Raw genomic sequence first — 14,206 nt, 5'->3', positions numbered from 1 at the left:
ATCAGTGTCAAGGAGCTTACTGCCTATGTTTTCTTCTAGGAGTTTTATGGTTATAGATCTTAACATTCAAGTTTTAATTTGTTTTGAGTTGATTTTTGCATATGGTGTAAGATAGTCTGGTTTTATTCTTTTGCCTGTGGCTGTTCAGCTTTCCCAACAACATTTATTGAAGGAACTTTCCTTTCCCAAAAGAAGAGAAAATTATAGGCCAGTTTCCTTGATGAACACAGATGCAAAAATTCTCAACAAAATATTAGCAAACTGAATCCAGCAATACATTAAAAAGATCATGTACTATGATTAAGTGGGATTTATTCCAGGGGTGCAAGGCTGCTTCGGTATCCATAAATCATCAACCAACAGGATATAAAACATTAATAAAATAAAGGCTAAAATGCATATGATCATCTCAATAGATGCAAAAAAAAGCATCTGACAAAATTCAATATTCATATGTGATAAAAAGGACTCTCAACAAAGTGAGTGTAGGTACAACATACCTCAGCATAATAAAGGCCACATAGGATAGGCCCACAGCTAACATACTCAATAGTGAAAAGCTGAAATCTTTTTCCTCTAGGATCAGGAACAAGACTAGGATGCCTACTTTGCTGGGTTTATTTTACAAAGTGTTGCAAGTCCTACCAAGAGTAATTAAGCAAGAAAAAGAAAAGTCATCCATATTGGAAGAAATAAGGAAAACTGTCACTATTTGTGGATGACATGGTTTTATATATAGAAAACCCTAAAGACTCCTCAAAAAAAATTGTTAAATGAATTCAGTAAAATTGCATGACACAAAATCAACACATAAAAATGTATTGCAGTTCAATGCACTATGTACTATCAGAGCCAGAAATTAAGAAAACAATCCCATTACAGCTGTATCAAAAAGAATAAAATACTTAGTAATAAATTTAATTAAGGTGAAATACCTATCACTAAAAACTACAAGATACTGATGAAAGAAATTGAAAATGCAAATAAATGGAAAGCACCATTCTAGGCTCTGGGGATAAAATGTGAGCTAAAAGGAAAAGTCCCTATCTTTAAAGAGCTTACATTTTAGTGATTGTCTAAATTTTACTAATAAATATGCAAAGAATTAATACGAATCCTAGCCAAAAATAACTCTCTCTTTTATATGTGTTGATGTCTGTCAAATTTGCCTTAAATCACTTCCTGAATAAAGTACATTTTTAAGATACATTTTAATAGAATAATCATAGCCATCAGTTATAATTTGTGTCATCTTTAAATATATTACATATATTTCAAAAATTAAATGGAAATATTTTCCTTTTCTGGAAATCTTTATACTTTCCTGGTGAAAGAGAAGATATGGCTCATGTTTCATGCATTAACATATTTGAGATTTTTCTTATTCAGGAACTTGAATCTATAGTTACCATGTAATTCTGTCCAAAATTCATTTCTTGGGTTACTAAACCATTATTTATGCTTTTTGGTGTCCGTGTGGGTTATGAATATAAAAGAATCCAATAAAGTATACAGTCTTCAAAATTTAATGTCACATTTAAGAAAAAGAAAACCCTGATGGTACAGTAATGTCATTTAAAATATTAAAGAAGGGATGTTAGTGGTGATCTGGTCTGCAGAGCTCTGTTGAGAACTGAACACACTGAGCAGGGTGACTTTCTAAGGCCCAGAATCTGTCTTCTGGCGCATGGGCCAGGGGTCCCTCCGCCACTCTATACAGGTTTCTTTTCTCTGCAGTTTGAATAGGCTGTGGGCTTCTCTGAGGTTTGTTAAGAAAGCTGTGAACAGCCCGTGCTGCTGTACTTGATGTGAAGGTTCTTAGGGCACTGCTCCTTGCTCTTCTGATCTGTCAAATGCAAGATATCAGCATGACCCCCACCAGCCAGCTCAAATTCCCAGTTATACTCTGGTTCAGCTAAATCTTAGCAGACAGATACTTTCTAGCTTTCACTATTAGAATATGTATTTCCTAAGGGCCTCAGTTGATAAATAGTTAATTTCATCAGTTTTGTAAAATATTGATATCGTTTACACAGTCATTTTTTTGAGCATGTACTGAGTACCCAGTGTGCTAAACCTTAAACACATTTCAACTGTTAATTCTCACAACCTTTCAGGGGGACACTCAGGATTCCCATTTTACAGAAGAAACTAAAAGGAAGAGACGCACCATGCCAGAGGTTAGAGGACTAGTTACCTTAGGGGTGGAATCTAGCTCTCAAATACCTTCTGACTTAAACTACCTTAATTTGGCAGCAGGGGCCACAGACGCAGAGAATTTAGATGGTCTGTGCAGGGTTATAAGAGTCTGGTGGGGAATGAGAGTGAGTCACACTTTATATCCATTGCTGGTTATTTCACCACACAATTGCTCTTAAAGTGGTTTCTTCTGCCAGCCCAGGTGAGTCTCTAATCTTGCATCCTTCTTACTGTTTAAAAAACCATTTACATACTTACAAACCAACTACATACAAGTAGGTAGTTTTAAAAGATAATTAAAGTAGACATTTAAAATTTCCCTTTGACAAAATTACTCCGTTTTAAAAATAGCTGTTTGATTTCTACGGTAAGGCTGAATGTTTTTACACTTGTTGGGAGCAGTGCTTTTATTCATCATGTGAAATCTTGAGGACTCTCTTGGTGTAGATGTGGTATTTTCATCTGCCTATTATGCTTGTTACATTGTATTATCCAAGTGAGAATTTTTTTTTAAACCCCTGATATTAAATGGTGATTCATCCTTTATCATTAAGGCAGATTTACCGTTTATTTCTGACAATGTAGTGAAGCTCATTTTGCTGACTTTTTTCTTCAAACTTGATTTTGTCCAGTCTAACAATAATTTCACTGGAGGAGAAAAATTAAAATTGCCCCACTGACAATGTGATAATATCAGTTTTCCTTCAGAGAAATTCAACAAAGTGAAAGTCTTCATGATTTTCCAGGGATCAGTTGTCCTCTTAGGAAAGATGCCTAACAAGTTCTCAAGGCTTTGTTTTCAAGATAAATAAATCTTTCTGTTCTGCAAATTTAGTTGTGTGTTTTTGTTTTGGAAATGCAGTATGGATAAGAGAGTCCATTTAATGAAATTCAAAGTTGACTCATCCTTTTCTTTGCCCTTCTCTCTCCTCCAGCTCTTTCTCTTTGTCGTCTGGAACTTTGAGCTCTACATGATACCACTGGTTTTGTTGTTACTGCTGACATGGAACTACTTCTTGATAATATCAGGGAAAGATAACAGGCAACGCGATACAGTAAGCCTCTTACTTTCTTATTTGTATGTGTTTTTGTTCTCATTCTTAGTCTCCCTGGCAAGATCAACATTGCATTTGGTTTTGCACACCAGAAATTCTGTCTATAAATACTCAAGTTTGACAGAAAGTTTTCCCAGTTCTAAACTAACAACTCTTTGGTTCTAACACAATGTAAAGTATTTGCCTATTTTTAACATTACTCATTTTGGTAGGAACTAAAGTTGAGAATACGCTGAAGAATGAGTTATGATTTTTAAGTGTAAATTGTTTATTCCAAGTGATTATTTCTTTTTATTCTCCTTAGTTGTGTTTATGTCTCAATGAATCCTGAGTTAAGATATAATATTGCAAAATTATCTGTTTGGTCAGACCAAGTGAATGTATTTCATACAAGACATTTCTCTGTGGTCCGCCATTGGACGGAAGGAAAACTTGATGGTTGTTGGCCTAGATAAGTGCAAAAAGTACCTTAATTCAATGTTCATTCATTGAACAACAGCAAATATACTTATCTGTGTCAGGGGTATATTAGGATACTGGTTTATGGATCAAGACCTTTTGTTTAACCTAGGGAAAGTTATACTGAACTCACCTGTGCTCTTTGACATTTTTGAAAATTTTTAGAATATGTGAGATGACTTTTTGTCTCTCGAAGTGTTTTAGATTGAGAAGCAGAAGCCAGCCATGTTATAATCATGTTTGTAATTCTCCCACCAGCCTTCATTTCCTTAGATTATCTCAGTCACTACACCCCAACCAAACTGAACAGCTTCCAAAACCTCCTCATAAATAAACAAACACAGGTGTCTTATCCATCTAGAACATTTAAAGTTTTATAATAATGTACAGCTGTTGAGAGTGATTTAAGGGTTTTTCAAACATGAGAATCTATTTGGTAGCTATTAGTCCACATCAGATTGCATCGATTCTTTTCTTATTTGCCATTAAAAGCCTCTATTTGACTTCTAATCAAGACTTTTGCCAACTACTGTGCCCATAATGATGCAAGAAACAGACCTATTTGATCATAAATTTAGTAGATGGTGACTGCAGCCATGAAATTAAAAGATGCTTCCTCCTTGGAAGGAAAGTTCTGACCCTGTGAAGAAAGCTGAGCGCCAAGAATTGATGCTTTTGAACTGTGGTGTTGGAGAAGACTCTTGAGAGTCCCTTGGACTGCAAGGAGATCCAACCAGTCCATTCTAAAGGAGATCAGCCCTGGGTGTTTTTTGGAAGGAATGATGCTAAAGCTGAAACTCCAGTACTTTGGCCACCTCATGCGAAGAGTTGACTCATTGGAAAAGACTCTGATGCTGGGAAGGATTGAGGGCAGGTGGAAAAGGGGATGACAGAGGATGAGATGGCTGGATGGCATCACCGACTCGATGGACATGAGTCTGAGTGAACTCCGGGAGTTGGTGATGGACAGGGAGGCCTGGCGTGCTGCGATTCATGGGGTCACAGAGTCAGACATGACTGACTGAACTGAACTAATACTACTTTATTATAAAGTAGTACATAGTATAGTTAGCATCATAATGTTTGCACAGACATACTTATGACATAAAAGAATTTTCCTTTTAAATAACTCAAGCACGGTATACTTTAAATGGTTACAAAAGAAAAATATATACTTTTTGAAATAATTTTCTTTAACATCAAAGTAAAAGAAAAATCCAGATACACAACTACCAAATAGATGGCAGAGTTGCCAACAACAACCACGTTTATTTCCCTATACTATTTGTATATATTTCTGTCTCTCTCATGAGGTTATAAATTTGAAGTGGCGAACTATTCATCTTTGTACTTGCTACCATCTCTAGCGTGTGTTTTGTAAGTTAGAAATGCTCAAACTTTTTTTGTAAAGTTTATCAAACCAAACATGAGATTTCTCTGAGAGATTTTAATGGTTAGACAGCGTCAACAGACAAGAAGTTATTATTATTATTGGCAAGGATTTTGTGGATATATATATTTAACTTGCACACTGAGAGAGAAGTCCCACATGGTGTCATGGGGACTAATAGGTACTTTTTCAATTAATCCAGGATGTTTTCTTTAAGAACATAGTACTCTTTTAGGCAATTGCTTTTTTGTTCCATTTATTTCTGGGAAATTGTTGAGAGAGAAGAAAATCTACTTTTCATTCAGTTGCCTTGAGACAAATTTGCAAATAATAATGTTTGTAAATAAGAAAAAGTGGTGATTTCATTTCAGCTTCTTAATCCTACGAGGGGGCTTATCTTCAATATTTAGTCATTGGTTTGACTATTCTCAGTAAAAAAAAAAAAAATTCTGAAACTATAGACTTTGCTTGCTGTTTTCTTCAAAATATACCAGTCTTGGTTGGAAAGGTCTACTTTTAGAGGGAAAGTAATGATATATAAAGTAACCCCTTTTACTTCAAATTCTCTGAGAATTTTTATAAGCCTATTGAAAAGTTATGTATCATGCAAATTTTTCTGCTGCTCTTTTCCCCCCAAAATATAACTCCAATATGGTAATTACACATCTTTCCTTGTTGGCACATCTCTGACAGTACCTCCCTTTTAGCCATGGACAACATTTTCTTCCCTAGCACAGCCCACTGTGAAACGTTCTTTAGTCTAACTTTGCATGGAATGCCAACTACGCTCCATAACTCCCAGTAATTGCCTTTTATTTGCCCAAAACACACATATCCACATATTCTGTTCTTTCTAGGCACCGGAGCAGCAATCACAACGTTTCATTCAGCTTCTCATTCACTGGCTCAGTTGAGACCTTACGTAACTCTTCAATCCAATTTGTCTAATTATGTGTTTTCTGCCATACCCAGCTGTGCATTTGAACTGGTTGCTCCTTTTGAAAAGAAACCTGGATTATACTTTGCTGGTTATAGATTACATATACACGTGTATATACATATATATTCATACACATATATGTACACATATGTCTATATTCACATTCATATGTATGTAAATTAAGGGAAAGTGTTCGTAGGGGTGGCCATGCTGTGCCTAAAGACTACTTATCTACTGCATAGTGGAAAGCATTGAAAGAATGGTACTTTGTCCTAAATCCCTATTGCTTTCCCCAAAACAATGCAGAATTTTTCAGCATGTGTGAAAACTTGAGGGAATCTCTAAAGTGCATAAATCATACTGTTGGCTGATTCTAAACCAGGAAACTTTCTGTTTTAGGAGAAGGGGTTGTAGGGGTGGAGGGGAATATTCTGTCAGGCACAAAAAAATCATCTGCACGTTATTCACCTGAGAAAATCCAACCAGGATGAAAATTATAGAAGAAAAACAAAGCAAAATGAACCTCAAGTTTGTGTGGCAAAGAGCAAAAAGGAGATAATATTTCCATGACATGAGAGAAAGGAAAGGAAATGAATAGTGTAAAAGATTAAAAAGTAAATAGATGGGTAAAAATTATGTCTTCAAAATATTAATGGAGAGTTGAGATTAATACTAAAATAGGAAAGGATTTCTTTGTCTATTGTTTATTAGGGAGACCACTTCCATTTTGGAGACTTAGGATCACAGGAACTTAAATCCCCTACTTTTTCCTCACCATGGTGTCTGTTTTACTTTAATGAAAAAAAATGAGATCTAATCCTTGCCAAGTAAGTTTTGTGGCATTTAATGAGCAGAACTCGTTGAGGAAAGGATAAAGAAACAGCCATTCCAGTGATATAGACTTAGAGTTGCACTCGAGAAAGAGCTATGGTTAGCAATGGTCTTTTGCCTCCATTGTCTCTCAGTCAGACTTATTAAAAATAAGCAATTCTGGATCTAAATCTATCTATACTCAGACCATGACATTAAACTTTCTAGCATAAGAATTGCTAGACTTTTCCAGAGGAAACTGTTTAATATAAACTTCATTCAGAGATGTCTCTGGCATGAACGGGATATAAAGATAGGGCTATCATACTTCTCTTGGTTTGAGCCATCACTCCAGAACCAGCGGGAAATCGCCCCTGCACTGCCCATTAGGCTGGTACCAACTGTCCACATTACAGTTACTATAAACTGAGATTTTGTAGAAGTACATGCCAAGAAGTGGTCTTTACTTTGGATTTAAAAATTACCAGTTCTTCATCACACCCTGGGCACTGTGTTAAGCAGTTTCTTTCAAGCATGGCTACAAGAACCCTTCCTTGAGAGAGAGGAAATCAAGTCTCAAGATATAAGAAATGGGTTGGCCAAGCAAACCAGAGCTCTGTTATACTCGCGCAGAGACAAATATTATTATTACTACCTTACGTACAGGGAGACAGGGTAGAGAGATTAAACAGTTCCAAAGGCACATAGTTAACCTGAAAGTGCCAGAGAGGGAATTAGGATCTGCCAGTCTTTCTGAAGTTTGCACTCCTTACCTCCAGTCCATTAAATTTCCTCTTAGAGCTATTGTTTGGTCTATTCTAGGTCTTCCTGAGTACCTTTTAAGCACATTTCTCCGTTGCATTTCAGAACAGTCAGTAGGAGGAACTCTACCTTTGAGCAGACAGATTGTTTGAAAACCCTCATTCTCCCCCCTTCACCCCCATCTCCTCCTCACCTCTCATTCAGGAGAGGAGCAGGTACCTATTCAGCCTTTTGGATTTATCAAATATCCTGTTAAACCTTTTAGAAGCCTGGTCTCTTTGAATTCTTTATAATAACAATGTCAAGTAGATGATTCTAAATGATTGTATCTTCATTTTATGAATGGGGAAATTCAAACTCAAAGAGGATCTCCACAGAGTAAATGGGACTTGAGCCCAGCTCTGCCCTGTCCTGAAAACTCAGATTATCTCTGTGGTGCACGTTCGGGCATGCCTTTAACCAAGCCATCACTTTCGAAGTGTCTGGAGCCTTACAGAGACTCCTAGGCATCCCCAAATTCCTTCCTGTGAGGTACCTGGTGACCTCTCAACAATGGGTACTGGTCACATATTTGACTCCAGGTGACCTCATTCGTTTAAAAAAAAAAAAAACAACAACTTCATGACCTGGAGGAGTACCTTCCTCCACCCAGATGAGTATGGGGAGAGTAAATCAGAGATAATAATCCTTCACATTTGTGAAGAAAGTCTCTGAATATCTGTGACATTCAAACATTCTTCAAGCAGTATGTTTTAATTACATTCTAAGAGAGCATTCACTTTGACTGTCAAGATAGGCCTCCCACAGAACAACCTCAGTTGCCTAATCAATGGAGACTTTAAAAGACTGAAGAGTAGGCTAGATCAATGAAATCATTCTCTAACTGATGGTCTGACTGTGATACAAGTTGAGCCCCAGCCCGTCTACTAAAATACTTCAGTAAATACTGAAATGTTTTGTTAGTTCCACCACATGGCAAAGCCCTCCACACTTCTTTTCCTCTTTAGAAGAGCACTGAATATATTTGTTGTTGTTGGGTCTATTCCAATTAGGCCCAAAACATTGATGTCTAGAAATAAAGCTTGTAAGGAGAGCATTTTCTTTGCTACCATAAGTGCTGTTGATTGGACAACTGGGAATCATCCACCAGATACAAACCACCAAAGAAACGTCTGACTGTTTGACCTGACTTCCTATAAATCAAACTCATTTATTATTTTCTCAGCCAGTACTCTCAGCTCCAAAGAAGTCCAGGGTGGAATATTTGAAGAAGCAGACCATTGAATATGTGAAATATTCCGAACAGGATCTAAACAGACTGGCCAGAGCTGAGCTGAGAGGAGCGCACTCCATAGAAAAAGCACCGGGGTGTGTGGTCAGACCCTTGGTACTTAAATGAGGACTTTATCATTGACAGAAAGTAGCGTGGATCAGAGCCTCCTGCGTTTGCATCTCAGTGCCAAAAAGACCGTGTACTTGCTCTTAACAGAAGCAGCACTGAGTCATGCAGCCTGTAAACACATCTAAAAATAGATGATCACTCTTTTCTTTTTCCTACTTAGTTCAACAATTTTCTCAAATTTTTAAGAAGGTCACCAGCTTGCAAAAACGTGAGGAGGACTGTGCAAAGTACCAGACCTCTAGTTTTCCAGCACAATCACAAGCAGAAAGAAACCAACCACCAATCGTGTGTCAGTAAAAAATGTCATCGCTTATGACCCCTATGCACAACCACTTAGATATGCCAGATGATCACTCACTGTCCCGACTGGTGCCCTGTACCCTGATGACCATCACCTCGCAGGCTCTGGACACACCCCCAGCAGGATCTGCACATTTTTTCCACTCTTCTCAAATGCTCCCCCCACTCTGTATCTCCTCCCTCCCAGTAGATGACCACGCCCTTTTACTTTGCAAAGTTTCCTCAAAACTCCAACCTCTGAAGGCCTCTGAAATTGTTCCCAATTTAGGGTTGCCAGATTGAGCCAATAAAAATACAGATGCCCAGTTAAATCGGGATTGCAGATAAACAACAGGAGATATTTATACAAAAATAATATTCATTATTTATCTGAAATTCCAATTTCACTGGATGACTTGTATTTTTCTGGCAACTTTCCCCAAAATCACAGCTTGTTTTCTTACCTCAAGACTTGTAGGAAGGTGATAATTCTAAAACAAAATGCTGATTTTTCTCCCTCTGCTACTTTTATCTTTCCATAATATCTTCAAGGCTGTCAGAGAAAGATTCCTCACGTGTACACCCCACCCAAACCATTTGTTGTGGCGGTTTAGTTGCTAAGTTGTGTTCAACTCTTTCACAACACCGTGGACTACAGTCTGCCAGTCTCTTCTGTCCGTGGAATTTTCCAGGCAAGAATACTGGAGTGAATTGCCATTTCCTCCTGCGGGGGGATCTTCCTGACCCAGCGATCAGACCAGTGTCTCCTGCATTGCAGGCGGATTCTTTACTTCTGAGCCACCAGTTCAGTTCAGTCGCTCAGTTGTGTCTGACTTTTTGTGACCCCATGGACTGCAGCACGCCAGGCCTCCCTGTCCATCACCAACTCCCGGAGTCCATTCAGACTCATGTCCATCATGTCGTTGATGCCATCCAACCATCTCATCTTCTGTCGTCCCCAGCAACACCAGAGTAGCACCCAAACCACAGCTGCAGTTTTATCTCCCCTATATTCCATCAGGATCGTGTGTGTGTGTGTGTGTGTGTGTGTGTGTGTGTGTGTGTGTGTGAGAATAGAGTGCTTCATGAGCAAAAAGATCGACGTAGCAGGCACAAGTGGGGAATGCTCTTTTCTCATCTCTCATCTAAAAAGGAACCATTCACCACTTGGGAGAGCAGGAGAACGAGGCTCAGAGAGTCTGTACCGTGGGCAAACACTCACACAGCACAGCAGGGCGGGATCCCAATTGTGTTCTCAGTCTCTCCTGCAACACACCCATTCCTCAGGCCTGGGGAGGGCAAGGGCTTGGTCCAGATAACACAACAGAAGTTGAAGAAGGAAGGAAGGATGCGTCTCTCTTTGTATAGGGGCCTAAGGTAAGGCACTGGCTTCTGCACAGGCAGTGAGTGTTTGTGGGTGGGACAGACGTCATGGCCCAGGGAGGCATGTTCACTCAGACTTAGTGGAGGTGCTCCCGCTGTGCCTGGGAGCCCCGTGGGCACCAGAGCCGATGTGCAGTGGGCCAACCTGGTGTGACCTAGGGCACCATGCCAGGACAGGTGGCTGGAACCTTTGAAGTCCTTCCTTCGGGAGCCAGACATTGAAGGAGCTGAGCTCAGAAGGCCTGAAGAGAGATGGGAGCACTCCCTCGCAAGGGCCTGGTTCTCTGGGGATCGACTCACTCCAGGGCTGCTCTCCAGCTCCTCCATGAGCTTAGAGGGGACCCTGTTGGTGCTGATGAGCCGATGGCAGCCTAGGTATGTTCAGGTCCAGGCCCCAGAGCACAGCGGAGGAGCAGGTTCAAGGAGGGCTCTTCAGCCATGTGGGGAGGGGAGCACTGAAGGATGGGGGTGGGGTCCATGGTCTTGAGAGAGAACAACCCAGTGTGGCTGGGTGGCCGTGGCCCGCAACAGCAGTATCCGGAACCGAGTATATTTGTATCAGTACTTTCCCAAATAGTTGACGTACTCTCTCTATAGCTTCTACTCTTTTCTTTAAAAATGGGTTTATGAATATAAGATGTATTTCTTGCTTGTCGTATATATTTTTTTTTTTACAAAAATTGGATCACATTAAAGACACTGTTAGCACACCTACTTTGAGATTCCCTCAAATTGCTGGAAAATAACAGGATTTTTCATAACTAAATAGTTTTTGCCATATGAATATTTTTTTCTCAATTAGGCACTCATTTTGGACATGTTTATTTCCAGTGTTTCTGCCATCTCAAAGAATGCTGTGAACAAAAATCCTAAACAGATCTCTGAGCAGGTCCTTGGTAATGTCCTTTGGAAAAGTCCTCGAAGGAGAATTTCTGGGTCAGAGTATACATATTTTGAATATTTGGGGGAGTTAATACTAACATGCCACTCACTAAGCTTTTAATATTTTTATATGTATGTGCCTGGATAACCACCAATTATCTTCATCATTTCCCCCTGAGAGCCATCTCTGCCTTCCTACCCATTCTTGCACACCCCTGGCCCCCATCAACCCATTCCTACCACCAAACACTCTGATTTCCTGTTTTCCTCTCACTGTATTATAATAATAATAATAATAATAATAATAAAACCTCACTGGGGGTCTTCTTCACCTGCTCCAGATTGTTCTAATGGTATCTTCCATTTGTGCATCTAATCCCAGCACAGAGCAAGTCACAGCAGCACAGTAGTTGCTCAAAAAAGATTTAGTGAATGAATACTATGTATTTTAGTTCAGCCTTTTTTCCACATCAAAACTTGTCTAATTTTCATAATTTTCACTCAACAAAAATGCACTGAACTTTTGCAGACACTGTGCTAGCAGGTTGTTCAAAGGTGATTAAGAGCCAGTCCTAGGAAATCAATTATACTTCAATAAAAATAAAAGAAAGGGAGAGAGAGGGAAGAAAAAAAAGACCCAGTCCTCGCGCATTTTGTGGTCTAGTGAGGGAAACAAACAACTAAATGGAATCCGTGGCTATGACCGTTGCAGTAATGGAGGTCTGTATATGAAATGCAGATGCGTACAGCCAAGAGACATTTAGATTATCCCAGATCTGTGTGTATGTCCTGCATAGATAAAGAAAAGGTCTACGCATTTGTGGCCACAGCTCTTATTCCACCTTTCAGTTCAGTTCAGTTCAGTTCAGTCACTCAGTCGTGTCCAACTCTTTGCGACCCCATGAATCGCAGCACGCCAGGCCTCCCTGTCCATTACCAACTCCCAGAGTTCACTCAGACTCACATCCATTGAGTCAGTGATGCCATCCAGCCATCTCATCCTCTGTCGTTCCCTTTTCCTCCTGCCCCCAATCCCTCAGAGCATCAGAGTCTTTTCCAATGAGTCAACTCTTCGCATGAGGGGGCCAAAGTACTGGAGTTTCAGCTTTAGCGTCATTCCTTCCAAGGAACACCCAGAGCTAATCTCCTTTAGAATGGACTGGTTGGATCTCCTTGCAGTCCAAGGGACTCTCAAGAGTCTTCTCCAACACCACAGTTCAAAAGCATCAATTCTTTAGCTCTCAGCTTTCTTCACATTCCACCTTTCAGTTCAGTTCAGTCGCTCAGTCGTGTCTGACTCTTTGCGACCCCATGAATCGCAGCACGCCAGGCCTCCCTGTCCATCACCATCTCCTGGAGTTCACTCAGACTCACGTCCATCAAGTCGGTGATGCCATCCAGCCATCTCATCCTCGGTCGTCCCCTTCTCCTCCTGCCCTCAATCCCTCCCAGCATCAGAGTCTTTTCCAATGAGTCAAGTCTTCGCATGAGGGGGCCAAAGTACTGGAGTTTCAGCTTTAGCATCATTCCTTCCAAAGAAATCCCAGGACTGATCTCCTTCAGAATGGACTGGTTGGATCTCCATGCAGTCCAAGGGACTCTCAAGAGTCTTCTCCAACAACACCGTTCAAAAGCATCAATTCTTCGGCTCTCAGCTTTCTTCACAGTCCAACTCTCACATCCATACATGACCACTGGAAAAACCATAGCCTTGACTAGACGGACCTTTAGTCTGTCCCTTTTACTCAGTAGCTCCATGTTTGCTTTTAATTATTCAGTGTATCGTCCGTCTTTTTTACTCTATTCTCAAACTGCAGCTCACCTTCAAAGTGGAAAGGTAAAACTCTAAAATGGTAGAAGGTGAGGGCTACCTGACCGTGACGTGTCAGTTCACATAGCAAGAGATGTAAAGGAAAACAGTTCTATTCTTAAAAATCAATTTACTAAAGAGTCTCCTCTCTAGAAGGCAGACTTCTTTTGTTTTAGTTCTGTTAGGACTCAAGAGAGATGCTTAGAATTTAAAGCTAGCGGTAGCTGCCTTGGAGGACACTGGCAGTCAACTCTCATACTGTAGCCCCCCTCATTTCTTGAATCACTCCCACCTTGCTCGGACTCCCCAGAGGTGCATATAAGAATGTAACAAGATAAAAAGATACTACTCTTCATTCCTATTAAGGATTTCTGCCCTAAAACCCAGCTCTTTTTCCACCAAATGAATTGTCTCAGTGACCCCAAAGAAAACCTGAAGATCTCACCCTTATAAATGGCTGGATTTCTGTTATTTGAAGCTCAGTTGATTCCTGGATTCCCAGGAACTCATTAGAAAATCAGCTTCCTAAAGTCACCCCAAAGTCTCCTATGGATCCAAAGAATTACAATCTAAATGGTTTTTCAAAGTGTCCAGCCCAAACATCCACCCCTCTGTCAACCAAATGGTTTTATTATTTCTGTTCCCTTTCCCAAAGGTTTGCCCCTGCAATTTTGTCATTTCTGTAATTGAAGAATGGGACTTAGGAGAGGACAAGAAAGAAAATCCACAGTTTGGGTGTCACTTCTCAGGATGGATATGTTTTTCCCATCTATTTCTTGTGATATCCTGTGGGTTCTTTCTAAATGATTATATACACTCATCTTTGTAGGTAGCC

The 14,206-nt window shown here is 39.8% G+C and overlaps 1 protein-coding gene across 27 annotated transcripts in view; it reads left to right on the top strand.

Annotated features, from left to right (window-relative positions):
• Nucleotides 1-14,206, top strand: part of MCTP1 (multiple C2 and transmembrane domain containing 1) — a 395,240-nt gene that overhangs the window by 291,496 nt on the left and 89,538 nt on the right. For 23 of the 27 annotated variants that reach the window (XM_069590168.1, XM_069590162.1, XM_069590153.1 and 20 more), the window contains one exon: nt 3,135-3,254. The exons of the other annotated variants lie outside the window; for them this stretch is intronic. In XM_069590168.1, coding sequence (XP_069446269.1) covers nt 3,135-3,254 — 120 coding nt within the window. The remainder of the gene's footprint in view (nt 1-3,134; nt 3,255-14,206) is intronic. 27 annotated transcript variants of the gene reach the window in all.

Source organism: Ovis canadensis, chromosome 5 (genome assembly GCF_042477335.2).
Source record: "Ovis canadensis isolate MfBH-ARS-UI-01 breed Bighorn chromosome 5, ARS-UI_OviCan_v2, whole genome shotgun sequence".
Lineage (NCBI taxonomy): Eukaryota > Metazoa > Chordata > Mammalia > Artiodactyla > Bovidae > Ovis > Ovis canadensis.
Note: the sequence above shows the minus strand (reverse complement) of the source record. Positions and strands in the feature narration are given on the sequence as shown.